At 39.0% G+C, this 25,788-nt stretch overlaps 1 protein-coding gene, 1 long non-coding RNA gene and 1 pseudogene across 8 annotated transcripts in view; 2 read left to right on the forward strand and 1 right to left on the reverse strand.

The window, feature by feature from the left end:
- LOC145720130 (uncharacterized) overlaps positions 1-13,465 on the reverse strand; it is a 126,882-nt gene extending 113,417 nt beyond the window's left edge. For 3 of the 6 annotated variants that reach the window (XR_014142894.1, XR_014142895.1, XR_014142893.1), the window contains exon 1: positions 13,324-13,413. This is a non-coding gene — a long non-coding RNA (uncharacterized LOC145720130). Of the gene's footprint in view, positions 1-13,323 lie in introns of all 6 variants that reach the window. The other 3 variants (XR_014142898.1, XR_014142896.1, XR_014142897.1) reach the window with 2 other exon arrangements.
- Positions 1,030-11,235, forward strand: LOC102745405 (large ribosomal subunit protein P1 pseudogene; annotated as a pseudogene).
- A 658-nt stretch (positions 13,466-14,123) lies between the features above and the next one.
- The window catches only part of ARSJ (arylsulfatase family member J), a 78,842-nt gene continuing 67,177 nt past the window's right edge, over positions 14,124-25,788 (forward strand). The window contains exon 1 of one of the 2 annotated variants that reach the window (XM_006727957.3): positions 14,124-14,521. In XM_006727957.3, the coding sequence (XP_006728020.1) occupies positions 14,124-14,521 (398 nt within the window). Of the gene's footprint in view, positions 14,522-14,841; positions 14,897-25,788 lie in introns of those variants that run through there. The other variant, XM_081811952.1, reaches the window with a different exon arrangement.

Genomic DNA, 25,788 nt, shown 5'->3' on the forward strand with positions numbered 1-25,788 from the left:
ACACTGGAATATTATGCAGCCATCAAAAAATGAAATCTTGCCATTTGCAACGATGTGGATGGAACCTCAGGGTATTATGCTAAGCGAAATAAGTCAGTCAGAGAAAGACAATTATCATATGATCTCACTGATAGGAATTTGAGAAACAAGACAGAGGATCATAGGGGAAGGGAGGGAAAAATGAAACAAGATGAAACCAGAGAGGGAGACAAACCATAAGAGACTCTTAATCTCAGGAAACAAACTGAGGGTTGCTGGAGTGGAGGGGGGTGGGAGGGATAGGGTGGCTGGGTGATGGATATTGGGGAGGGTATGTGCTATGATGAGTGCTGTGAATTGTGTAAGACTGATGAATCACAGACCTGTACCCCTGAAACAAGTAATACATTATATGTTAATAAAAAAAATCTTGATATTTTAAATTACATATGGAGCAAACATGGGCACCAATTTCTTTTCATGATTCAGTGTCTTAGTCTATTTGGGCTGCTAAAACAAAATACCACAGACTGGATGGTTGGGGTCTGATTGCTCCCACACTGGGCTAGGACCCCTGTTTTAGACTCTCAGAGATTCACATCATCTTCGTAGCACTCATCACAATTGTAACTAATCACCATTATCAGTTCTCCCAGTAAACTGCAATTTCCATGAAGACATGGACCGTGCCTGTCTTATACCCTGTTGTATGTATCACCAATGACTGACCAGTAGTGGACCCTTATGGGGGATAGTTGAATGAATGGCAAAGCAGGAAAGAGGAAAGAACAAAGAGATAAGTATACAAACATATCTTTGAAATTGATTGAAAGGATGTGAACTGAGTAAGGAAATAAAGAGGCCTGCCTGCACAAGTTAACAAAGGGAATGATTATCCACCGAGAGAATGATAACAAATAAAGATGTATTTGGGAGGAATTAAAGTAGAAAAAGGGAATGAGCAAAGATTTCCCATTTTGAGGATTAGAAGGCCCAAAGTGAAACTGAGCCCAAGGGTGGCTACAGTGGAGGTAAGTAGGACTTTGGGCAATGAAAGCGGTTGATATTGAAACAGTACGGTAGGCCTGGGCAAGGGGGGCACCCACCCTGTGAGGGCTATTCTCTGGCCTTCCTCCAGCCCTGCTCCTTCCCAAAAGGTAGGGAGCCCACCCAGTGTCCATATACCTCCTTTTAGATCATATTTGGAATATCTGGGACCTGGAAACTCCATGCAAAGATCACTCTAGATGTCTGTCCTCCTGAGGATGGATCACACAGCTACAGCATACTCTCTGGATTAAGGGGAGAGGAAGACAGGACTGTTTGGGGCCAGTTTGGCCCTAATCTGGAGTGTCTACACACTTTTACAAGGGTCTTGTGGTACAAGAGCAGGAGCAGGGGAAGAAAGAAAGAGTGAACATGAACTGGGGACCACCCAACCCACAAACTAGTGACATGGAACTCTGACAAGTCCAGGAATTCTAATCTTGAATCAGCCTTCCAGCTCTCAAATTGTATCTTTGTTTTCCATATATTCCTTTGCTCTCCCTATAATAAAAGAGAATGCAGGCTTTCTAGGGCAGAAACAAGTTGGACACCAGCTAAATTGATGAAGTCAGAGATCTCAAACTGAGGCTTGGCTTATTAGCTTGACTTACAACTATTAAATACTTAAGTATATGACATATAGACCTCCATTTTTAATCTTGACACCAGCCCTGCAATGTTAGGGGTGGACCTGGACAGGATGTTTACCTTATACTAGAAAGCTATGATTCTTAAATGATCTTTCACTATGGGTTGATCTTGGCTGGTTATGGACTTCTTACTATCCATAACTCTTATTTTTATGTGGAAACTTAACTAGACTATTCCACAACCACTGGCTTAGGTTTAGAGTTCCACTTACTCTTTTCAGATGGATGCTGAGTCATGTATTTGCTCAGGAGTCCCTAGAGGCTAGAGGTTTTCTGAACTCAAGAGAAATAAGAAAATTGGGGAGAGATGAAGAACATACAGGCATATGGTATTTGATGATTTCAAAACCCTTTCATATATATTGTCCTAATTTGGTTCTTAAAACCACCCTGTAAAAATAGATAGGGAAGATATTACTTCTTTACCTGACAGTTGAGAAAACTGAAACTCCAAGAGCTTGCACCATGATGGATAGCAGAACTAGAATTTGAACCTAGTCTTCAAATATCCTTTTATTTTTCATGTAAGGAAAGAGGTGATATATTTACAAAATTTGAGGGTTTTTTCCTTAACAAAATAAGACATATAAACCTACAGTGAATACATATATGTAATCTCACCATGAGAAGATGTTGTAAGCACTTTTTGAAAAGATACAAATTCCTCTAGTTGGCTTCTGTTTGAAATCTCTCTGTCTTCATCAATTTGGCAGGTGTCCAACTGGCTTATGCCCTAGAAATTCTGCACTTTCTTTTATTAAGGGGAGAGAAAGGAAATAAAAGAAAAGGGGGGGGGAATCAAAGGATATAATTTTAGGGATAGTTTTCATCTAATCCTTTATTTTTACTTGAGGTCACTGCAACTCAGAGAAGTTAAGTGAGTTGCCCTAAATCTCAGAGAGATAGAAGGAAGAGCTAGACCATGAAACCACATCTGATCCAGATCTCTGAGTCTTCCCTTCTTTCTGTGTCCTATGTAATAGTCTTTACTCCCTCCAGTTAATTTTATTTTTTTTTCTTAATTTCTCATCACCTTCTATTCTTTTTAACACAGTCTCTGCTACTAGTTTGAAACTATGTATTAAGATATGCATACATATATCTTGTATGTTAACATATATATTTTGTATATATATTTCTAGTGTACAAAATATTTCACATTATTTTCACTATGTATTACTTTAGATGCATAATTTATGTCCTTTTTATATTCATAATTATCATTTCTAGTGATCAAGGCATTGCATCAAGTTGATGACTCATAATTTATTTAACCCATTTCCCTATTACTTAAAATTAAGACCATTTTAATATTACCTGTTATAGATAGAGCTCTCATGACCATTTTTATTAAGTATTTCTTTTATTCTACTGAATTATTAGGGTAAATGTCAAAGAATGGTACTACTGAGCTAATGTGTAGAGATATTTGTGTGGTTTGCAGGTGATGCTGTGATATACATTGCCATGTTATTTTTTGAAAAATATATATCAAACCAACACTCTCAGCAGAGTACCAGTTTCAATCCAATCTTACTAATACTACAAATCATTTATCATTCTTTTTACTAGTTTCGTAGGTATAAAAATTATGATAGTTTGCTTTACTTTATATTCCTTTCATTACAAATAAGACCAATATTTTTACTCTCTTTTGATCCATTTCTATTTGCATTAGTTGTCCAAATTCTTTACATATTTATTATTGGGGGTCAAGATATTTTTCTTAAAAATTTGAATGACTCTTTTAATAGAATACATATGAACTCTTTTCTTGTTATATTACTAGAAATATTTTCCCAGTTTATTTTCCTTTTTGATTTAGTTTTGTAATTAATTTTCATACAGTTAAAATTTATCTGTTACATTGAACAAGAAAAACCAGTAGATACCCACAACTTTGTTTTTATTTCTCAATGTCTCTAAATTCTGTGGGCCAAGCTTCTCTTGCCCTTCAGACTTCTGGAGTCCATCCTAAAAACAAATAGTCTTGTGATCACTCTACTTCACAAAATCTGATATTCAGATTTAGGATGCCCAATAATATATACTTCTGAAAACTGTGAACTTCATTTAAAGCATATCTTTTGTCCCCTCCCCAGATCAGGACCACTTCAGCCTGGAAACCTAGAGTATTTCTCTCATTTACTGTTCCCTGCCTAGTATTTCTACTGTTCCTTCCCTAGCTTGTTAACTTCAACTTCTCCTCCAGGATGAGTGTGCAGGGAGGGAGAAAGGTGAGAGTCAATTAAGTCCTTAAATGACCAGTATGATGCACTCTGGGCCTGGTAGTTGTGCAAGGCTAATTTTTTCTATGTGCTCCCAACCAACTTTTGACCATCTCCTATCTGCAGTTCCTTTGATGTGAGAACAGGTATCTGTAGGCATAATCCAGAGAGTTAGCTTTTCAGATTGGAAAGCTACCTCGTGATTCTTTTTTTGGAAGTCTGATTGACTGAGCCTTCGGCAGACCTTCCTGAACAGGGCCAAAGACAACTCAAGGCCTGCTTTTACTCACACATGGCCCACACCTGGTTCCCAGGAAGCCCTCAAGCATCCTTTGCCCTGTCAAACTGTGGGAGAGCTGGCCAGTCCCTGGGAGCCTCTCTCTTCCTCTGGCTCGTCGGCAGTCTGTCCTGAGGCTTTCTCCAGCAGCAGGCAGACACCAGACCACTTGAATCTCAGGAGTCAGCACCTCCCTCCCCAGGCCCATGTAGGCAGCAGGGTGAGGAGCTCTCAGGGCACACCAACAAGTTATTAAAACATCTCTTCACTCATACTCTCCAATGCCCACACGCTCTGACCCTCTTATTACCTTTGCATGGGTAAGAATGTTAAGAGTTGTCAAACTGGTTTTTAATAATCTCCTTTGAAAACTGGCACCTTGTTCTGGCACACCTCTTTGGAAAAATCACAGCTTTGAATCTTAGTGCCTTAGTTAAAACTTCTGATTTAATAGTCTATTATAAATATTTTATAATCATCTGTCATTGAAATTTCTGTATCATTTAAAAGCCAAAAAATAGAAGAGTTTCCCTACATATATTTAATATAGTCAATTAAATTTTCTGTTGGGCTTTAACTTTTTTTTTTTCATTTAGCTCTCCAATTTCAACTAGATATGTTTTTCTCTTGGTATGTGCTATAAGATGTGGATTAATTAATCTTTTTTGATGTGGTTATATAATTATCCAATTATTATGTTCATCATTCTAAATGCTTACTTTCTTTTATTTTGAAAAGTTTATTTTCACATATTGTTGTCCTATAGCATCGGATCAGTTTTTGGCCTCTTCTTTCTTTCACCCATCAGCATTAAATTACTGTTGTATAGTAAAAAGTCCTATCTATGGTCAGTAGGACCTTTATGTCATTTGGTAAGAGTTTATCATGCATATAAGAATAGTTCACAAACTGGGAGCTTTCAAACCAACGGTGGAATGAGGCTCAGAGGTATATGCTCATCAGATAGTTTATATAGTGACAATGCAGGGACTGTTTGTTCTTTACGATGATTGGTTATGGCTTTAGACTTTTCTTAGTGATAGGGAATAGGTTAAAAGTGGTTACCTCGGGCGCCTGGGTGGCTCAGTTGGTTAAGCGACTGCCTTCGGCTCAGGTCATGATCCTGGAGTCCCGGGATCGAGTCCCGCATCAGGCTCCCTGCTCGGCAGGGAGTCTGCTTCGTCCTCTGACCCTATCCCCTCTCATGTGTTCTCTCTCATTCTCATTCTCTCTCTCTCAAATAAATAAAATCTTTAAAAAAATAAATAAATAAATAAGTAAAAGTGGTTACCTCATGCCAATTTTAGGGAACAGCTTTTGTCTGTTACTATTCTTATAAATATTATCATATGTTGAGTTCTGAATTATCATCGGACTGAGGTTTTATTGGAATAACATTATACTATTAATTAATTTAGGAATAATTATAATAAGAATAACAAATTAAAACAAGCCTTAATACTGCTTGCAATGGACAAAAGCTGTCCTATGTGCTTTCAAGTATTAACTCATTTAATTCTCAAATGACTATGGTCGATTTAATTATTGGCCGCATTTCATCACCTTTTCTGGCATCCACAACTTTTTTATAGCATCATCCTGAGAAGGATGTATTTCCCACCCCTTGACTCTGGGCTTAGTTATAAGATTTGCATTGGCCAGTGAGATGTAAACAGGTAAACAGAGCCTTGATCTTGGTTCAGCTTGATCTCTTGTGCTTCAACTATGCCCTGAGAAGAATTTGTGTCCATCCCACTGATCCCAGGAGACGGGAAACAGTTGGAGCAGATCTGGCCCAGCAAATCCTCAAATCCATAAGAATATATTATTGTTGCTTTAAGCCTTTGAGTTTTGGGGTAGTTTGTTAAGTAGCATTGTTTGGTGATAGATAAGTAACATGCCACACTATGAAATAGGTATTATTATTATCTATATTTTACAGATGAGAAAAATGAGGCAAAGAGAGACTCAGCAACTTATTAGCTAGCAAGTGGGCAGTATGATTCCACAGTGCATGTTTTTGATCATCTTTATAACACTGAGTCCTTAGTTTGGAAAACAGTATATTCAAAACTGTGTATTCAAATATTTTCAACTCCAATATAAATATATACTTCTCTTTATAAAGATTTTGCACATGTCTCATCTAGTTCATCTAACACTTATATGATTTGATGATTATCAGTTTCTTTTAATACATTTTGAGTTAAAACCCTGTTTTCTTTCCAAACCTACTTAGTTCATCAACACTTTATTGAAGTACTATAGAGCTCTATCATTGTCTATGTTGGTAAATTCAGAGAAAGAAAAAAGCTTTAGTAAGTTATTTGCAGAGACCTTATTCCAATGAATTAACACCTACTATGTTCCTCATCTCACTCTTCACTCTTGACTTTATTGACCTTTCTCACTTCCTGGTGTGTTAGTTCCCTGGTTCATAGCTATTTGATATTCTGTTCTCTTATGATGTCCTTCCCTTGTTTTTTCTTTGTACAACCACCTGATGTAACTTAACCTTAGTTTCTTCACATGTAAAATGGTAATAACAGCATCTATCTACATAGGTTGTGAAGAGCACTGGGATAGTTCATGAAAAACCACTTAGCATAGTACTGGCACTGTGCGATTACTGAGTAATGTTCAGTGAAATTTGCCATCTTTGCTGTTACATTTCTCTTGCTACTTCTTGGCTTCCCTGTGGGCCCTATTTCATCTTCCCTATCCTAAATAGTTCTGTCCCCAGCCCTTTTCTCACTTCTTATTACCCAACTTCCCTTGGGAAATTTTACCCACCCTATCTAGATGTGTATACAATTTTCTCTCCTCCCTTGTTCTCTGAAGTCCAGACCCATATATCCACCTATCTACTGCACTCGTCTATTGGGATGCTTCACATATCTCAAGTTCAACAACACCAGAGTAATTTTTTCCATCTAGTCCTCAAATCTGCTAGTCCTTTCATGACTTCTACCATTATAAGTGGTATTTCCCCAAACCAGAAACTAGGTATAATCATTTATTCCTCCCTCATTTTTATTCTCCAATCACCAACTTCTATTGGTTTCTCCACTATATCTTATAAATTCATATGATTTTTATTCTTACGATTTACATGATTCTTATAGTCTTTAAATCATATGATTTTTATAAATTTATACAGTTTAAAATTGGGAATATGCTACTTTCTGGATGCCAAATCAGGCACTTACTCTTACTGAGTAGCCTTGACTCTAGATGTCACAGCTATCTAGCCTCATTGAGACCAGACACCAGAACATTTCAATCTCAGGAGGTCAGCACCTTAGACCTTAGACCTCTCTCATAGGGAGAATACTATGAATCCTGCCAAAAGACACCACTATAGACGAGCTGGATTTAGAACTCAGCTTTTCCTTCCAGTCTTTCCTTTAAGTGCATCTGAATCCAGCAGTGCCTGCACAGGCAATTGCCCCTGTCACTCACCCACTTAAGCTTCAATGCCTTTCCCTTCTTTTCTTGATCCTTGTGGCTTGGCTATCTCCCAACTTTAATTCTTCCTGTCATCTTACAGAAACTCACTGTTCAGCCCTCAGATGTTCTGACTCTAGATTTATCCACCCATTTTTCAGCTGTGTTTCCCATACTGTATTTGATAGATGGCACCAACCTCATCCATTAAGTAACCTATTAAAACTTTTTGATGATTTGGCTTCTAAATCAGTGGTTTTCAAAATTCTATACATACCAGAATCACCTGGAGAGCTTTTCTTAACATAGATATTACCAAACTCTGGATACTTTGATTTAGGTCTTGGGTGGAGCTGGGAATTTCCTTAAAAAAAAAAAAAGAAAAAAAAAAGGCCCTAAAGGAATCTGATGAGCAGCCAAGTTTAGAAATTGATATTCTAAACAGAAAATTGCTATGTAAATAATAAAGAATTTTACTTACAATTTAAGCAGTAAGAACAGATTTTAAAATTATGGAAATGACCAGGTTTCCCCATTGTAAAAATTCTGTTTAAAAGTCTGCTTTCACACGTTTGCTGAATGAAAGATCTCTTCTTTGACAGTTCAGATTTTCTGAGTTTCTAATGTCAAAAACCTTGTTACTTTTGGGTAGCTATGTTTATACACTGTTGAAACTTTAGTGTCACTCACATTACTCAAATTATTACAGCTTATTTCAACAGAGACTTCCCAAGAAAGAGAAGTGATTTTTACTTAACAATTACTAAATCAGCTACTTAACCACCCTAATCATAGAGCTCTTGTTTCTTGAGACAATGGCTCAAAGCAGCCTTTGTTCTGTAGACTAAAAAAGAGTTAATAATGATGAATAAGGAGTTGATTATATAGAATGCATATCAAATGACTATATTAGGACAAATGTTTCTTTTAGACTGTGCATGAATTTAAACTTGGTGACTATTCCTTCATTTTTAAGTACTTAATGTACTTATAAACCCAAACAAGCTGCAACTGAGTTTTAAATCTTTTTAATAGTCTATAAGTCCTGGAGTGACTATTTTCACAACTTTTTAAGCCTACATTTAAAAAATTAGCTGTATCTTTTAAGCATCTAAGTACATGTTTAGTTGAAAATGAATGCCTATAGAGAAAGGGAAATAGGGTGGCAGGCATGTTCTCTTAGTAAGCAAAAACATAATAACAACTTATCTAGGTGTAACTACAACTACTTATCAGTAGTAAGCTAGGGCATTTCTGCCCATGCATACGGGGGGCTATGGGAAATGTCTTTATGGTGAGGATTAACATGGAAGTCTCAAAGAAATACTGTGTGACTATCCATTTTAGTGTTTGTGATTTTCTTAGCTTCTGCATTTACTGATAAGCTCCTCATATCCACTCCTTTATTCCACCCTGGCATCCACTACCCATGGTCTGTCCCCTAAAGAGCCCCAGGCCACACTGTGGTCTTGGATCACACTGTGATCTTACTCTGATCTCCCTCTCTGATGGTGACCTTCCTGACAATACATTCTATTATTTCTTTTCTTTTTCCATCATCCCATCAAAGAAGGTCCTATACTGGGTCCCTGATTCCTTTGTCACTTGTTTTCCTCTTAGGTGATTAATTACTTCTTCCTAAACTTTTAACAAATGCCCCTCTCCCAGAAGATGATGTAATCTTAAAGGAATATATTGCTGTAGAAATTTCACACTGTGGCAGTTGTGTGATACTAGTCTTTACTCCCTCAAATCTCTCCCTAAAAATGTCCTGGGATATCTTTTCCTGTATTTTCATCATGTCTTGCCCTAACCAAAAAAACTTTAATAGACTTAGTGCTCTCGGGGTAAAATTCAACTCTTCAAATTTTTATGGACTGAAGCCACTTATTTGTTGCTTCTATGTCTATAAATCCATCCCAGAAAGGACCTTAATATGATTTACTTAAGTATTTTTTCATGTTATGTCCTGCACAAAGGACCTCATCACTCCTAATGCCCTCAAATCAAGTTCCAGCCCTTTATACCTTTTCAAAGCTTCCCATATCTGGTGTGATCTGAATTTCCTAACATCATATACCAGTCTCTCCCAGTCCAAATGTGTCTCAGCCAGTTGGTCTTCTCTTTCCTTTTACCTGAAATGCCCTTCCTGTAACTTCCTCTCTTCTTTCCCAAATTTTGATTGTCCTTTAAGGCATACTTTCAGTCCCACCTCCTGATTAAGCCTCACCTGAATAATCAGTCCACACCAATTTCGTCTCCAAGCAATTCTATTTCCTCTCTCTCTCTTTACTGAATCAAATAGTACCTTTAATTTTTATAATGCCATTTCATAACTAGAGGACTGTGTAATATGACTATATCTAAGCTGAAATAAACCTATGGTGTGGTTCCATAGGTGAAGCTGATGCCTGAACACCAGAAATGCTGGCTCTAAAGTCAGGAAAAAACAGCTAAGTTATAGAGGGTCTTTAACCTGGGATTTTATGAGGACACTGAAACTACTGCTTAGAGTGCATGAAACTCAATCCTGTAATGAGAAATGCGAAGTTTATGTGCTTATAATACCAGTGTATGTACAGTAAAGCATAGGGCATTCAACAGCCTCTGATTTCATTCTCAAGGTATTCCTTGTGGATGTGGGAATAACCATTATCCATTTCCCAGTTTGGCTAGGGCACCCAATCAATGGATTTTCCCTTTGAGTCACATCTCATTTGGTCTGCTGTAGCATGACTATTAGTGTGCCTTGGCTCTTACTACTAATTGCAAATAGTTCTCAGTCTCCCTTAATATTAGTACTGTTTACTCTAGAAATGGCATTTTTAGGGCCAGAATTCTGCCCTTCTATCCTCAATGTGGAGAGCATGCATGCCTTGTGTGAAGATTGGAATTCTCTAACTCTGGCAGCTGTGTTCTCTCTGTGCTGTGTGGCTAGAAAAGATCTTAATGTCCACTTGTGGGAAGATTATCTTTTGAAAAACATGGGTTTTGAAGACAGACAGATTTGCAAGTCTAAGTTTCCTGTAAAAAGGGCATAACAGGTTTTCCTCAGCTGCCACTAAGGTGCTCTGTTCTTCTGCGGAAGCTAAGGCTAGGGTGGGGTGAGGCTCTCACTTCATCCTGTGACTATTACCTTGCCCGGCAGCATCCACTCAGCCCTCATCTGCACCAAGGCCTCCAGCTGGGAGCTCACCTGCTTCTACTCAGCCCTCATCTGCACCAAGGCCTCCAGCTGGGGGCTTGCCTGCTTCTACTCAGTCCTCATCCTGCACCATGATGAGGTGAGGCTCACGAAGGATAAGAGCCCTGCCTCATTAAAGCTGCGGGTGTAAATGTTGAACCTTTCTGGCTGGGCTTGTTTGCAAAGTCTCTTGCCAGTGTCAACATAGGAGCCTCATCTGCAACGTAGGGGCTAAGGGACCTGTCCCAGCAGCTGGTGCCACACCAGCAGAAGGTCCTGCCCCCTCCACCACTGCTGCCCCAGCTGAGAAGAAAGTGGAAGCAAAGAAAAGAAGAATCAGAGAAGTCTGACGATGACATGAGCTTTGGTCTTTTTTACTAAACTTCTTCTGTAATCCGTTCAATAAAAAGCTGAACTCTTAAAAAAAAAGGGGGGGTGGATACGAAACAAAATAACATTTCCCTCAGTTTAAAGGTTACTTCCCTGTACCACTCACCCATTAACCACACCTAGTCTACGTCAGATTTCTTTGTTTTAAAATTTCTTTTAATTTTGTTCCTTTGCTTCAGAATACTGCAGAATAGTAGGTAACCTCTGGAGTTTGGGGGTGATTCATTGATCAGCGTATCTCTTCCCATCAATGTAAGTTCCACAAGAGCACACGCTGTGCCTGATTTAGTTAACCATTACTTTCCCAGCTACTAGCATTAGCCCAGCTCCTCAGATATTTATTGAATGGAAGAATACCTCATAAAATTGGTAGGGAAGGAAAAGCGATAAAGTATGTAAAGCGCAATATAAACACCATAAGGCATATGTGTGTGTATATTTATGTATGTGTATATACATATATAAAATCAGTATATAGCGCACTATGGTTACCACATGGTAAGCCATAAATGTTAACATTATCATTATTTACTCTTGCTTGAAATCTGAACTGAAAAGGGTCCTCTTTCTTGCATAGCAACATGGACTAAGTGCTAAGTCATTGACTATCCCCAACTAAAAGCAGCTGATTCATCTGAACGTCTTTTAACACTCAAGCACCTTGTTAGGCTTACAAAGCTGGGAGCCTTACCTCAGTGCTTTCCAATCTCCCAATATTCAGTTCACTCGTTACATATTTGGTGATTTACCTTACAGAACTGCCAAGATCATATTTCCAAGTAGGGCTTCTAACACTGCTCATCCCTCCACAGACTAATCAGAATGGCTTCAGGGAAGAAAATAAAGTGGTAGAAGGCTACACGTGTTAGCAAAATTACCTGTATGGAGCACACTGCAAGTTTCAAAGGTGCTAAGTTTCCATTTTACAAATGTTTTGCCTAGAAACGAAATAGGAACTTTAGCAACAGAAAGGAATTAAAAATAATGGCTAAGTGAAACCTAGATTTATGCTTAGGCAATTGGGAGAATCTGGCTTTTTATGTGCCAGCCCATAGTAGGTGTTCAATAAATAATTTGAATAAATTTTGGGAAAGAAACATGTCTCAGTGGCTCTTGGCATTGATTGCCTCCTCTATAGATACCACAAATCCCTTTCCTGACTGAGCAGGGCTTTAAAAAACCTGTGACTCTAGTAAAAGCAGGCATATCTTCCTAGTCAGGACAAGATTTTACAATAGTTTCACTCCACATAGTTTAAAAAAAAAAAAAAGTGATGAAGTTCCTGGAACTATTAGATGGGAAATGGTTTCTTTACTGCAGGAGTGCAGACTGGGCTCTCAGTTCTTGAGGGTGAAACGCGTAACTCCTCTTCGCCCCACATTCTTGGCTGGAGACGCCCTGTGGGTAAGTTTGGGGGGAGGTAAGAACAAGGCGACAATTTCAATATCTTCACGTAGGGAGAAGCTCATGAGGAAGTCAGGCTGTCAAGGCCAGCAACAGGGAAAGGAAATTCAATTTAAAAACTTGTAGTCGCGACTGTTTAAAAAAAAAAAAGAGGCGGGGATAAAAAGAGTAGGAAAAATGGGGGGTGGTGGTGGAGGGAAGAGACTAGTAAAGGAAAACTAGAAGAGGAAGAAAGAGTGTGCTACGCAGTTTGTTGTTTCTCCTGCTCTTCCTCTCTCACTCCCTCCAGCAGCTAGAAAAAGTTCGCAAGCGCAGCATTCGGGATGGGCGAGAGAGCTCTTCATTTACGGACCCACGAAAAGAAGCACCCGCTTCACCCCTCCCGATCCGCGCCGCCGCCGTTTCCCCCCTCTCCGGATGATGGAGGGCAGCCGGCGAAACCCAGAGAGGAGTTAGCCCTGGCGGACTCCCCTGGATCCCGCAGGGATCGAGGAGAGGCGCGCAGCTTTCCTTCTGTCCCGCAAAACCTCCCCTCCCTCCTCCTCCCGCAAAGAAAAAAGGAAAGACCGAACCTCTAAACCAACCTTACCCCTCCCCCTCTTCCTGGAGGAGCTAAAGCCGAAAGTACCGTTCTGTGATTCACCGGACAGAAAAGAGGAAGGAGGCGGCCAAGAACGCCTAGTGCGCAAACTAAGTAAGTTAGCTGACAAAACGCACCCATCTTTCAGCGCCTCGGCCGGGTGCGTCAACTCCGCGGAGACCAAGTGGGCTCGGCGTGGAGGGGCCACCGGGGCGGGGAACCCGCTTCGCTCCCCCACGCGCTCCAGCGGCCCGGAGGACTCGGCGCTCGAAGTTCCTGCAGAAAAAGGGTGGTTAGCGGTGGAAAGAAATCAGGAAACTGGGCTTTCCCCCCCTCACTTCGCCGCCTAGTGTCGGGGAGATTGGCAAACGCCTTGGAGAGGACCGGGAGAAATAGCCCTGGAAAAGTGGAGAAAGTGGTCAGGAAGTCGGTCCACTTCAGGCAGCTGTTTATCTGCTAGTGTACGGGCGAGGCGTGGCGGCTTAACTTCCAGTGCTTTCCAGGTGAGGGGACGGCCAGACTGCCGGTCCCACCCGGCCCGCGCGTGCACGCCCGCCGCAACCTCACTCCTCAACGTCCAGGGCGCTCTGGGCAGAAAAAGCCCCTACCCGAGGTGATTCTCAATCCTTTACTAGACTTCTTCTCCCGAGAACTTTTCGGTGGAGGCATTGACTTTTTTGGTGGCAGCTGCTCAGGGGAGCGAGGAGGAGGAGAAAGTGAAATTTGAAGGAGAAGAGCGGCTCCTTGTTTTTCATCACTTCTAGGAGGTTAAGGAAAGTTGTTGGATGTGGTGACAGCGGAGAGGGGCGCAGGACTTCTTTCCAGGTGGAGTTAGTCCACCGCCTGTTCGGTCGACCCCTCCCGCGTGCATGTGTGCGCCAGCGGCGGCACGCGGTGCGTGGTTCGGCGAGTGGCGTCTCAGCCGGGACCTAAGTGAATGGCCCCCAGGGGCTGTGCGGGGCCTCCGCCGCCTCCGCCTCCGCAAGCCTGGTTCTGGCCGGGAAGGATGCTAGCCATGGGGGCGCTGGCAGCCTTCTGGGTCCTCAGCCTCCTCACCTACGGTTACCTGTCCTGGGGCCAGGGCTTGGAGGAGGAGGAGGAAGGGACCTTGCGAGCTCAATCTGGAGAGAGACCAGAGCCCAGCACGACGGCCACCTCCCAACCCCATCTCATTTTCATCCTAGCGGATGATCAGGGATTTAGAGATGTGGGTTACCACGGCTCGGAGATCAAGACTCCCACTCTTGACAAGCTCGCTGCCGAAGGAGTTAAACTGGAGAACTACTATGTCCAGCCTATTTGCACACCGTCCAGGAGTCAGTTTATTACTGGAAAGTAAGTGTTAACACTTTGTATATTTATTCCTTGGAGAAATCTTAAGCATTTAATTAAGACCCAGCTCCTAATTTATTTATTTATTTATTTATTTATTTATTTATTTTTTAAAGATTTTATTTATTTATTTGAGAGAGAGAGAATGAGAGAGAGCAAGTACATGAGAGGGGGGAGGGTCAGAGGGAGAAGCAGACTCCCTGCCGAGCAGGGAGCCTGATGCGAGACTCGATTCCGGGACTCCAGGATCATGACCTGAGCCGAAGGCAGTCGCCCAACCAACTGAGCCACCCAGGCGCCCCCCCCAGCTCCTAATTTAAAGGAGTAACAGAAAATACGGGGAACGAGTGAATGAATGAAATGTGGTATTGAGTTATGGTGAGTATCAAATTGGATGCCCTGTTAATGATCTTGAACATCTCCTCTCTAGTCTAGTCTCATTTTCCTTACTCTCAGAGCCTGCTGTGAAGTGCCCTCCAAGTTTTTAAATGAGATCAGTACTTGTAAAAGTCTCGCCTACCAACCACATGTCTCCAGAAGGGGTCTCCTTTTCCAAATCTATTCTGGCTTTTGAGCATGCTTAGATTTGGTTCAGGCGTCACAGTAGAATTCACAATCACCATCACTGATAAGAAAGACAGATCAAAAATTTTCTGCAACTCTTGGTTTGTTCTTAAATCTAGAATTGAATGATCAAAGCCATAGGTTCTCACGGACATAAAAGAGGCCAAGGAAACAGATGGAAAGCAACGTAAAATCAGTGTACAGATGACTCTGTTTGGGTCTTTGGTAGGTAATTTTCTCTGATTGGATTAATAAAGAGGGACATGTGTGATTACCAAGGCAATTCTCAAGATGCAAGGAAATTCAATGATAAATGTTCAACAGGAGTCCAATTTCATCTGAAGTTTTCTGCTCCTTTTATCTGAAGTCTGGGAATTTTCTGGCTAACTCTAAGAAAAATCAGATTATTTGGATGCTTAAGTAAAGCATTTTTAATTTGTTGTTTTGCTAAACAGCTAAACCTTCTACTTAAGGCATTCACTCATTTTCACAGTTCATCCTATTAGAATATGGGTTACTATTACTGATTTGGATGTCCAAAGTCAGCCTGTGCAACTGAGATAGACTAGGAGGTCTGGAGGTCAAGCTACCACTGAACAGAGGTAGAAGAGAAGCCTTGGTGGTTCAGTATATGCATCCTGTGAGTTCAGTCTCGGGGAACCCTGCTTCAGTGAAGTTGTTCTTGGAACTGGATCCTCTAAAAGTAGCCAGTATCCATTGGAAAAATAAAGATTATTTTGTAAGAATCTCTGTCTTGCAGAAACTTTTGCTTACAGCATGATTTCCATTGCTTAGCAAACTGTCAGAACGTAGCATCACTGCCAGAAAAGAAAAGAAAAAAATCCCATCCTTTCTTGAGAATGAGAGATTTTAAAAAAAGTCTCACTGTACTTCAGAGATAGTTTAAAGGTTATTTGTGGCATCACAAAGTCAAGGGTATTTGATATTTATAAAGGAGCAGATTTTTGGCTGGAAAATAAGTCCATCTGGTGGCTGCAGATCAAGTTCTTCATGTCTAATCCCAACCACTCTTGTATTTGACTTATGAAATAAATGTGTCATAACTCACTGAATCTCTTCAACTAATTTAGAGAATTTAGATTTACTGAGATAGCCAGTGGTAGTTGAAAATATGTACATGAATTATATGAATTTTATCTTTCACAATAGAGCATATGCTTTAAGGCTTTTTACCAAATAAGAACATTTAGTTCCTAAACATTATCTTGCACTGATAAAATATCTAGGTTTTATCTTTTAATCTTTATGTTTACTTAGTGACATGAAACAGAAATGAAGCTAGGGACGCCTGGGTGGCTCAGTCCTTAAGCATCTGCCTTCGGCTCAGGTCATGATCCCAGGGTCCTGGGATCTAGCCCTGCATCAGGGTCCCTGCTCGGCGGGAAGCCTGCTTCTCCCTCTCCCACTCCTCCTGCTTGTGTTCCCTCTCTCGCTCTCTCTGTGTCAAATAAATAAAAATCTTTAAAAAAAAAAAAAATCTGAGGGTTCTAGAGGGGAGGGGGGTGGGAGGATGGGTTGGCCTGGTGGTGGGTATTGAGGAGGGCACGTTCTGCATGGAGCACTGGGTGTTGTGCACGAACAATGAATCATGGAACACTTCATCTAGAACTAATGATGTAATGTATGGGGATTAACATAAGAATAAAAAAAAAATTTAGTAGTCAAAAAAAAAAAAAAATGAAGCTAGAAATAATTCCTAACTTTTTTCTCTTTTTTAAGTTGAAGATGATATACAATGTTGCATTTGTTTTAGGCATACAACATAATTGATTCAACAACTCTATACATTATGCTATGTTCACCAGAGCGTAGCTAATTTTTCTCTTTTGTCAAAGGTTGGCTCTCTTGTTCTTTCAATGCAATCGAACATCTAATGAAAAGATTTATTCTCCTATTAAAATTTTCTATTCAGTGCGACAAATTGTGTAGCTGTTTTATAGACAAAAAGTTTAAATAGATACTGTAACTTGATTTAAATTTTTATTTGACTTAAATTAAGCTGAAGACATTTCCATTTGCAGTTCTCTTTTTTAGACTGGAACCTTCCTTTAAATGAACACAAATATAAGAAAGAAAGTAGTGATAGAAGCCTGGTTGTGGGCCTAATATTAATGGTGCAGAGCCCAGGGATTATGGTCATTTGTCCTCTCCATGAGCACATGTGTATACTCCCTGGATCTTCTAAAGTAAAACAAAACAAAACAAAATCAGAAAGCAAAAAAAAAAAACCTAACTGTCCTGAATTATTTTAAGTGAAAAATGGGTTATATAAAATATGAGAGGATTCAAATATCTTTTATGAAGAAAGTTAAAATGATTAAAACTGAGGCTACCTTTTTTTTTTCTTTTTTAACAAGCCTCCTTTTATGTTTTGCTGAAGTCAAAATGTCAAAATCTATTCCCCTATACTGCATAAATGTGTAACAAATTCCAGATTGCTTTAATAATTTATATCATACCCATCTGGTAATATTCAATATCAGTTAGACTGTCAGTAAGCATTCACTGTGTACAGATCCCTGTATTGGAGCTCTGAGGAACAGTAAGAAGTAAGCCTTAATCTCTGGGTAGTGGTCTTCAGATTTAAATCTACAAAAATAATCACTCAAAAGGCTAGTTAAAATGCAGATTTCGAGGCCCAACTAGCAATTCAGCTTCAGTAGGTGTGGGGTTGAGCCCAGAAATCAATGGTGATTTAACAAACACTTCAGGCTATTCTGATGTTGACAGTATTAATACAAATTAAGGGTGTTATTATTAAGTGCTAACATCCACTGTTCCAGGATAATGCATTTTTATCTCGTTTAATCTTAATAACACTCTGTAAGATAGTTGCTGTTGTTATCTTCATTTTACATAGTTACGGCAAAAAATTTCAAGAGAGGTAGTAATGCAGGGGCTCTGTACATGGGACTTTGAGAAACAGCATTGAATGTGTTCAAAGTTGGCCTGGTGATAAAAAAGGTTGATTGAGAAAATGGCTATGTTTGATTTATTTCAAAGTAATTTTCTCACCTTTTGTTTTTCATAGTTTTACAAATAAAGACATGGATAAATGACATCATTTTTTCTTAAAAGAGAATATAGTGAAGGCTTCAGAAAGAGAATTAAAAGTTTTGCAATATTTAGAGGCGCCTGGGTGTCTCAGTTGGTTAAGTGTCTGACTCTTGGTTTTGACTTAGGTCATGATCTCAGGGTCATGATATCCGGGTTGTGAGATGGAGCCCTGCATTGGGCTCCGCACTCAGTGCAGAGTCTGCTTGAGGATTCTGTTTCTCCCTCTGCTTCCCCTCCCCCCGCACTCTCTCTCTCTCTCTCAAATAAATAAATAAATCTTAAAAAAAAGTTTTGCAAAATTTAGGCACGCATTTTATGCAGACTTTAAAGTAGGAAAAATCGGCAATCTGAGCTGAATTTATATCTTTGGCAATAATTTTGTTTTTTTACTACTTTGTTATTAATTTTTCTACTTGAAGTTACCATGGTGATCATTTTTATAAATGCAAAGGTAACTCAAATGTGTATTTGTAATAGGATATTTGATAAATTCATTGCGTATTAAAGCAACTCCTGCTTCTTGCCCAGGGTAGTCACTCTCCCAACTTCTAACACCTCAGGTTAATTTTTGCCTTGTGTTTGAACTTTATCTTTTTTTTTTTTTTTTAAAGATTTTATTTATTTGACAGAGAGAGACACAGCGAGAGAGGGGAACACAAGCAGGGGGAGGGGGAGAGGGAGAAGCAGGCTCCCGGCCGAGCAGGGAGCCCGATGAGGGGCTCGATCCCAGGACCCCGGAATCATGACCTGAGCCGAAGGCAGACGCCCCTGAACTTTATCTTAATGGAATTATAGAAATGTACTCTTTCATGTCTGCCTTCTTTCTCTTAACATTATGCTTGTAAAATTTTTCCATGTTGTTGCCTGTAGATGTAATTCATTCATCCTCATTACTGAACAGTGTTCTTTTGTATAGATATACTACAATTTATTCATCCATTCTGCTGTTGACAGATATTAAGGTGGTTTCCGGTGTTGGGCCGTTATGAATAGTGCTGCCATGAATATGTATTTGTATGTGTTTGTTGATGAACATATATATATGTTTCTCTTGAATATCTATCAAGAACTTGGATTGCTGGGTTATGGGAATGTGTGTATTCATTTTCTGTAGATACTGCCCAACAGTTTCCCTAAGTGGTTCCACCAGTTTACGCTCTTACCAATACACACTCTTAGCAGTGTATGGAGAGTTCTGTTTGTTTCACATCTTTGTCAACGTTTGATATTGTCTTTTTCAATTTAGTCATTCTGGTTGTTATGCACTGGTATACCATTATGGCTTAAATTTGCATTTCTTGAGTGACTAAGGAAGTTGAGCATCTTTTTGTATTTTTTTTTTTTAAAGATGCATTGACATCTTTTTTTTTTTTTTAAAGATTTTATTTATTTATTTGAGACAGAGAGAATGAGAGACAGAGAGCATGAGAGGGGGGAGGGTCAGAGGGAGAAGCAGACTCCCCGCCGAGCAGGGAGCCTGATGCGGGACTCGATCCCGGACTCCAGGATCATGACCTGAGCCGAAGGCAGTCGCTTAACCAACTGAGCCACCCAGGCGCCCTCTTTTTGTATTTTTATGGACTATTTGAATATTCCCTTTTAAGAAGTATCTGTTTAAGTCTTCGTCTATTTTCTCATTAGCTGATTGCTCTTCCTTGTTGATTTATGGTAGTTATTTATATATTCTGTTTCTTTGTCAGATATTTGTACTGCAGATGTCTTCTTCCACTCCATGGCTTACTTTTTCACTCTTAATAGTGTTTTTGATGAACAGAAGGTTTTAATTTTATTGTAGTCTAATTAATAATCTTTTTCTTTTTATGTCCTATTTAAGGTATATTTGACTAAATCAAGATCATGATTTGGTCTTTTTTTCCTAAAAGTTTTATTGTTTTATTTTTATATTTAGATCTATAATTCATCTGAAATTAATTTTCTGTTATGGTGTAAGTCAGGGTTCAAGATTATTTTTTTTCCATGTGTACCTCCATTTGGCCCACACTATTTATTAAAAAGGCCATACTTTCTCCATTACACATCAGTGTCACTTTTTCATAAATCAGAAAAATATAGATGTATGGGTCATTTCTGTTCCATTAGTCTCTTTGTCTATCCTTGTGCCAATACTACATTCTTAACTATTATAGCTTTATAATACTGATATCTGGAATGTAAGTTCTCTGACTTGTTCTTCAAAATTGCCTTAGTTCTTCTTTCACAGTTCATTCATTTTAAAAATATGGATGTACAAATGGGAAAGGTTGGGAGATTTGGTTTTGGAATATGGAGTAGTTCTTTTCTCAATTATTCTACTCTCTAAGTGAAATAACAAATGAGGTCATTAGCTGAGAATAAAGATCTGGAGGTTTAAAGACCAAAATAGAAAATATTCTTCCAGGAGAATGAGAAAGTGAATTAAGTAGGGAAATGCTGTACAAATACAGGGCACTCAACTGAGCCCACTTGAGATTTGTAGTCATAAATTTAAACAGAGATGGGTCATCGTTTGTTTGTTTTTCTCGTGCCATGGCCCAGTGCTGGTGTGCAGAAGAAGCACCATTGAAGAGGTAGATTTAACTAGATATGGGGCTTTGCCAAATCAATCAAGTGGGATCATGGACTCTAAATTGGCAAGGAAAAGGGGAAGACATTAAGGGGTTAATGTTCTCTAAGAAATCACCAGGTCAGTGAATTGACTCTGGCTGGGGTTGAAGTGAGGATATATAATAAACTTGGAAAGCTAGATAGATATTGGTAGTTGGAGAAGTGTATGCTTGGGGTTAAAATTGTGTGAATGGTACAGTTTTGGGAAATGATAGGGGAATGGGTGCTAAGGTGAGATGGAAGAAAACATCTTTGGAAATGAGGAAGGCACGGTTTAAAGGGCAAGGTATTGGATAGATCACTTCAGTGGATATTGAAATTATTAACAACAATGAGAGAAGTAGTATTCAAGAGGATGGTGAACCAGGTGCTGGAATCATCAGGTGCTGGAGGTAAGGGGCAGGGCCTGGAACTAGGTGTGTGAAGGAGTCAAATAGGAAAGATAGTCTATAATCTGTTGCCTTGCTTTTCAAGGGAGTTGAGCTTTTAAAAGAAGAGAAGAGCCAAAATTGTCTGAAAGTGCCAGTGAGGAATTAGGAGGACATTCATCCCTGCTTCAGGCTCTGTGATAATTGGGGTATGGGTAAAAGAACAGCCCCAAGTTGAGAGAATGTCAGGGATACCCAGCAATCAACTAAAGTAAGAAGGTGGAGAGAAAGTCCAGGAAAGAGGAGAGGTCATAGTAAATTTTGCTAATGTCAGACTTTCAGTAACAGAAGGCTTCTTGGCAAAGGTTAGGGAGTTAGGAGTGGAGAGGGATTGGTTGAATCAGAGTAGAGATGTACAGAGACATATAGAGATTAGAACCTGAATGAAAGAAGTTACATTGGGAAGATTGGAGTTACAGTGGAAACACAAATGGCGCTGAAAGGCATTGTAGGATTTTCTCCACACAATCTCCTAGGAAATGATAAGTGTTCGGTTTTAATTTTAGTGTCATTCTGGAGATTGATTGAGCTCCTGACCGTTCATCACCAACTACTGCAGCCATACCGTGTATAGTCAGGCACACAGTCAGGAGCTCTGGGGGCTTCATCTGGTCTAGGAAGATAGGATCCATGTAGGCCTCCTTCCTCTGTAGAATGCAGTGGGCTGTACAGGCAGGGAAACATGTCTCTTGCAAGTTTACAAAGTATTGTTTCTAGATATGAAATTGTCAATCAACAATTATGCTAGTGTTGAAAACCCTGAAAAAGTAATTGAATTCTTTCAGTCATTCTCACAGGAGAAAGATTCAAGGAAGCTAAGGAGAGTAGGGTTTGATTGTTCCATTTCATAGGCATGTGGGTACACATATACATTTCCCCTCCACTTCTATTGTAAACATAACATCAAGAGTCATGCATGCTTTCTCTTCCATCCACTTCTTTTATCCAAAGCCTAGTTTTAAGTAGTGTTCTACATACTAAGAGTACACAATAAAAATCAGTTGCTAAGAGTTCACTTATTACATTTGTAAATATTTAGTTAATGCATAAACATCTAGAGAAATGTTTATGGTTAGAAGTTTAGAAGAGACAGAATTTTTTTCCAAGACTCACTTTGGCTTTGGAAAATGAATGTAACAACAAATGAAGAGGGTGGCTTTAAAGTCTCACATATCCATTTCAAAAAGAACAGCTCAATAGAGGAGACCATTCAACAAATAGCTGCCTCTTCCTATTTGACCTCATGGGTTTTTCTGACAGGAGAATCATGGTCAAGTAATCTATTGGCACACTCTTGTGATCAAAGTCCCCAATTTTAAATGAGTCTTTTAAAAAAGATTCCCTTTGAAATGAATTTCTATTCAGGTAATCCTGGGTGAGTTTCCTGAGTGGCTGCTCTGCAAGGTGGACATTTATTCAGGTGTGGAGAGTTGAGAACATTTTGTTTCATCCAAATGACCTCTCCTAGAGATCAAAGGTGAGAGAAGCGAAAGACTTAAGCCCCTGCTTCTAATATGAGCTCAGTGTGAAAGCCTCTATTTCAAAGTTTCATTCAGATTTTTTCCTACAGCAATATTCCAGAATTAAATTCACTGTAATCTTTTTCTGTATTTTACTTTGATATAATTAGAGTGTGTTGCAATGTTCTTTTATCATTCTAGATAGTAAGCATTCCCGGTAGTGTTACCTCATTGAGACATTCATTCCCTTGTGTGCTCTATTGCAAAAAAGACTTTTTACCTCTAATCATTTACTCCCTCTCTCTTCCGATTCACCCAGCATATTTGCTTTATTCAAGCATGACTCTCATTACATCACCAGCCTCAGCAAACACCCTCCCTGGTTCAACCCTGACTACCACAGAAGGGGAACAGAATTAATTTTTACTCACAACCTTATTGTACCAATCAGTTTTCAAACATCCTGTCATTTGATCTTCACACCCACTCTGAAGGTAAAATATTTTTATTATTTTGAAAAAGTTATGAAATATTTCACAGATGTCTTCCTTTCGCGAATGATATATGAAAGTTTTAGAGAAATTATGTAAGATGATCACAGTCACACAGCTTCTAAGTAGCAGAGCCTGTATTTGAACATAAACTTGTGTGGCTTCAACAAGACCCTTGCTGTTTTCATCACCTCATTCTGCCCGATATGAAAATTGTAAGCACCTTAGTCTAGTCTTTAAAAAAGTTTTTAGCCTTATTTTCCTCTCTCAAGCTTCACACTCTCCTCCAGCAAAAAGGATGATTCACTGTTCCTTGAGCACGTTCCATACTTCACTTTCTTCCTTCTTTTGCACATACTGTTTCCACTCCTTGGAATTCATGCCCTATCTCTCTTTGCCCAAATGCCAGCCATTCAGACTCACCTAAAATACTACCTTTCCTGTACAGCTTTACGAGATTCCTTAGCCAGAAATAATTTATTCTAGTGATGACCTCTCATAATTCTATTACTGTCGTCTTATGCATCTCATTCATAGCTGTCACTAAACCTCGTACCTCTGATTTATAATCTCCATAAATCTCTTTGTACTAATAGGCACTAAGTATATATGTGAAGAATGAATGAATGAATGAATGAATAGATGAATAAATGATTATTTATTTCCCTCTGGCAGGCAATGTGATAGAGCAGAAATAGCATAGAATTTATAGTGAGGAAACCTGAATTACAGTGCTGATTCAGTGAACAAATTCCTGACTGACCTTGAATAAGTAGTTTAATCTCTCTAGGATTCCATGGTTTCACCTGTAAAATAGGAATAATGATATTATTTATATTGCCAACCTTAAATTGATCAATTGAGGTAATATATGAAAAGTGTGAAAACTTTTAAGTATTATATAACTTTTAAGTAAAAATTCTTTTAAATTTAGAGCTATAGCTCTGTAATTTTTAATCATATACAAACTTTAGAGGAATAGTTCTTTTTAAAAGTTTTCTGTGATACAGTCATATCTCTTTTCCAATTTCAATCTATTGGTGCAAAGAGTTAAAATTAAATCCCATATGTTTTACTTTCTATACATAAGTTATTTTCAAATGATATTGTTAGTTCTGAGATATTCAGGAAGGTGATTAGGGGTATATATTTTTTTAATTTCTGCACTTGGAAATTGTGCGTATTGTTGTCATCATGCTTGGCAGAATCTGATGGAACCCTGCTAAAACTTGTGACAACTGAAAGCAGATGCATATTTAAACAATGACATTGTTTAAGAGTACAACACTAAATGAGAAGAAATGGAAATAGGGTAATGGAAAGGCCGGCGATTACTTCAAATTCCTTCAATCAACAACTTTAAAATTTTATTGAGTATCATTAACATACCTCATTCAGCTTTGAATGCCAGTTCACCCCAGGGACTACCACTCAGGAGGTACTCAATAAATTGTTTTGAATTAAGACATTGCTCTTGGCTTCTTGGGAATTGGAATTTGATATGCTTTGCGACCACTATTTCAGTCACCTTCTAAATGACTGTGTTGCCTGCAGCATCTTCCTTTAATACTAGGACTTGGGTGAAATTTCAACATGTTCGAAAACCACTTCCCTGGTTAAAATCTTTTAGAAACCGACATTACCTATAGGCTAAAGCCCCATTCCTAAGCATTCTATATAAGGACCTTCAAAATACGGCTTCTGATAAAATTCTGGTGCAATCTCCCAACACATTGCCGTTTATACCTTCTCTGGATTATCACTGCCAAGGTACTATGCCCCCCAACACCCCTGTTTCCATCTAAGCAGGTTTCCCTTTGCTAGAATATCCTTCATTCTCCTCTTTGTTGCATCCCTCCAGACCCTCTACTACCTTCATCTCCTCTGCAATCCTTCTCTTATCATTTTCTTACCCCACACCAGGCAGAATCAAGTGTATTCTCCTCTGTTTCTACAGCCTCTCCTCTTTACATTTTTATAATATTTGTAATTATTTATGTACCTATTTCCTCTCAATTCCAAAATGTACAACAATACATTAAACTGTAAACTTCTGTCTTTTTAAAGACTTTATTTATTTATTTATTTATTTAAGGGGGGAGGGGCAGAAGGAGAGGGAGAGGTAGAGACTCTCAAGCAGACTCTGCACTGAGCATGGAGCCCAGTGTGGAGCTGGATCTCATGACCCTGAGATCACAACCTGAGGTGAAACCAAGAGTCAGATGTTTAACCAACTGAGCCATACAGGTGCCCCTGAACTGTAAACTTCTTACAACATAGTCTATTTAAAAAAAACAAAAACAAAAACAAAAACAGCATATCCTACTGATTAAAAAGAAGGATTCTGTAAGACACCAGCCATGTAACTTAAGCTATATATGCCTCATTTTCTCATGGGAAAATGGCCATGATAATTATAGTACCTACCTCAAAGAATTTATTGTGAGGGTTAAGTGGGATTATGTACATGGAACATATAGAATAGAGTCTGCCACATAGAAACCTATTTATTTATTTGTTTGTTTGTTTGTTTCTATAAAATCTTGATCATCTTGGTTATTACCTTCATGCTGGGCAACTTTAAGCTATCCCACAAATAGTGAATGTTGATAAGCAGACTCTCAATAAATATTTCTTCAATAATT

The sequence above is a fragment of the Leptonychotes weddellii genome, chromosome 2 (assembly GCF_054177405.1).
Source record: "Leptonychotes weddellii isolate Sample4059 chromosome 2, ASM5417740v2, whole genome shotgun sequence".
In the NCBI taxonomy this organism is placed as follows: Eukaryota; Metazoa; Chordata; class Mammalia; order Carnivora; family Phocidae; genus Leptonychotes; species Leptonychotes weddellii.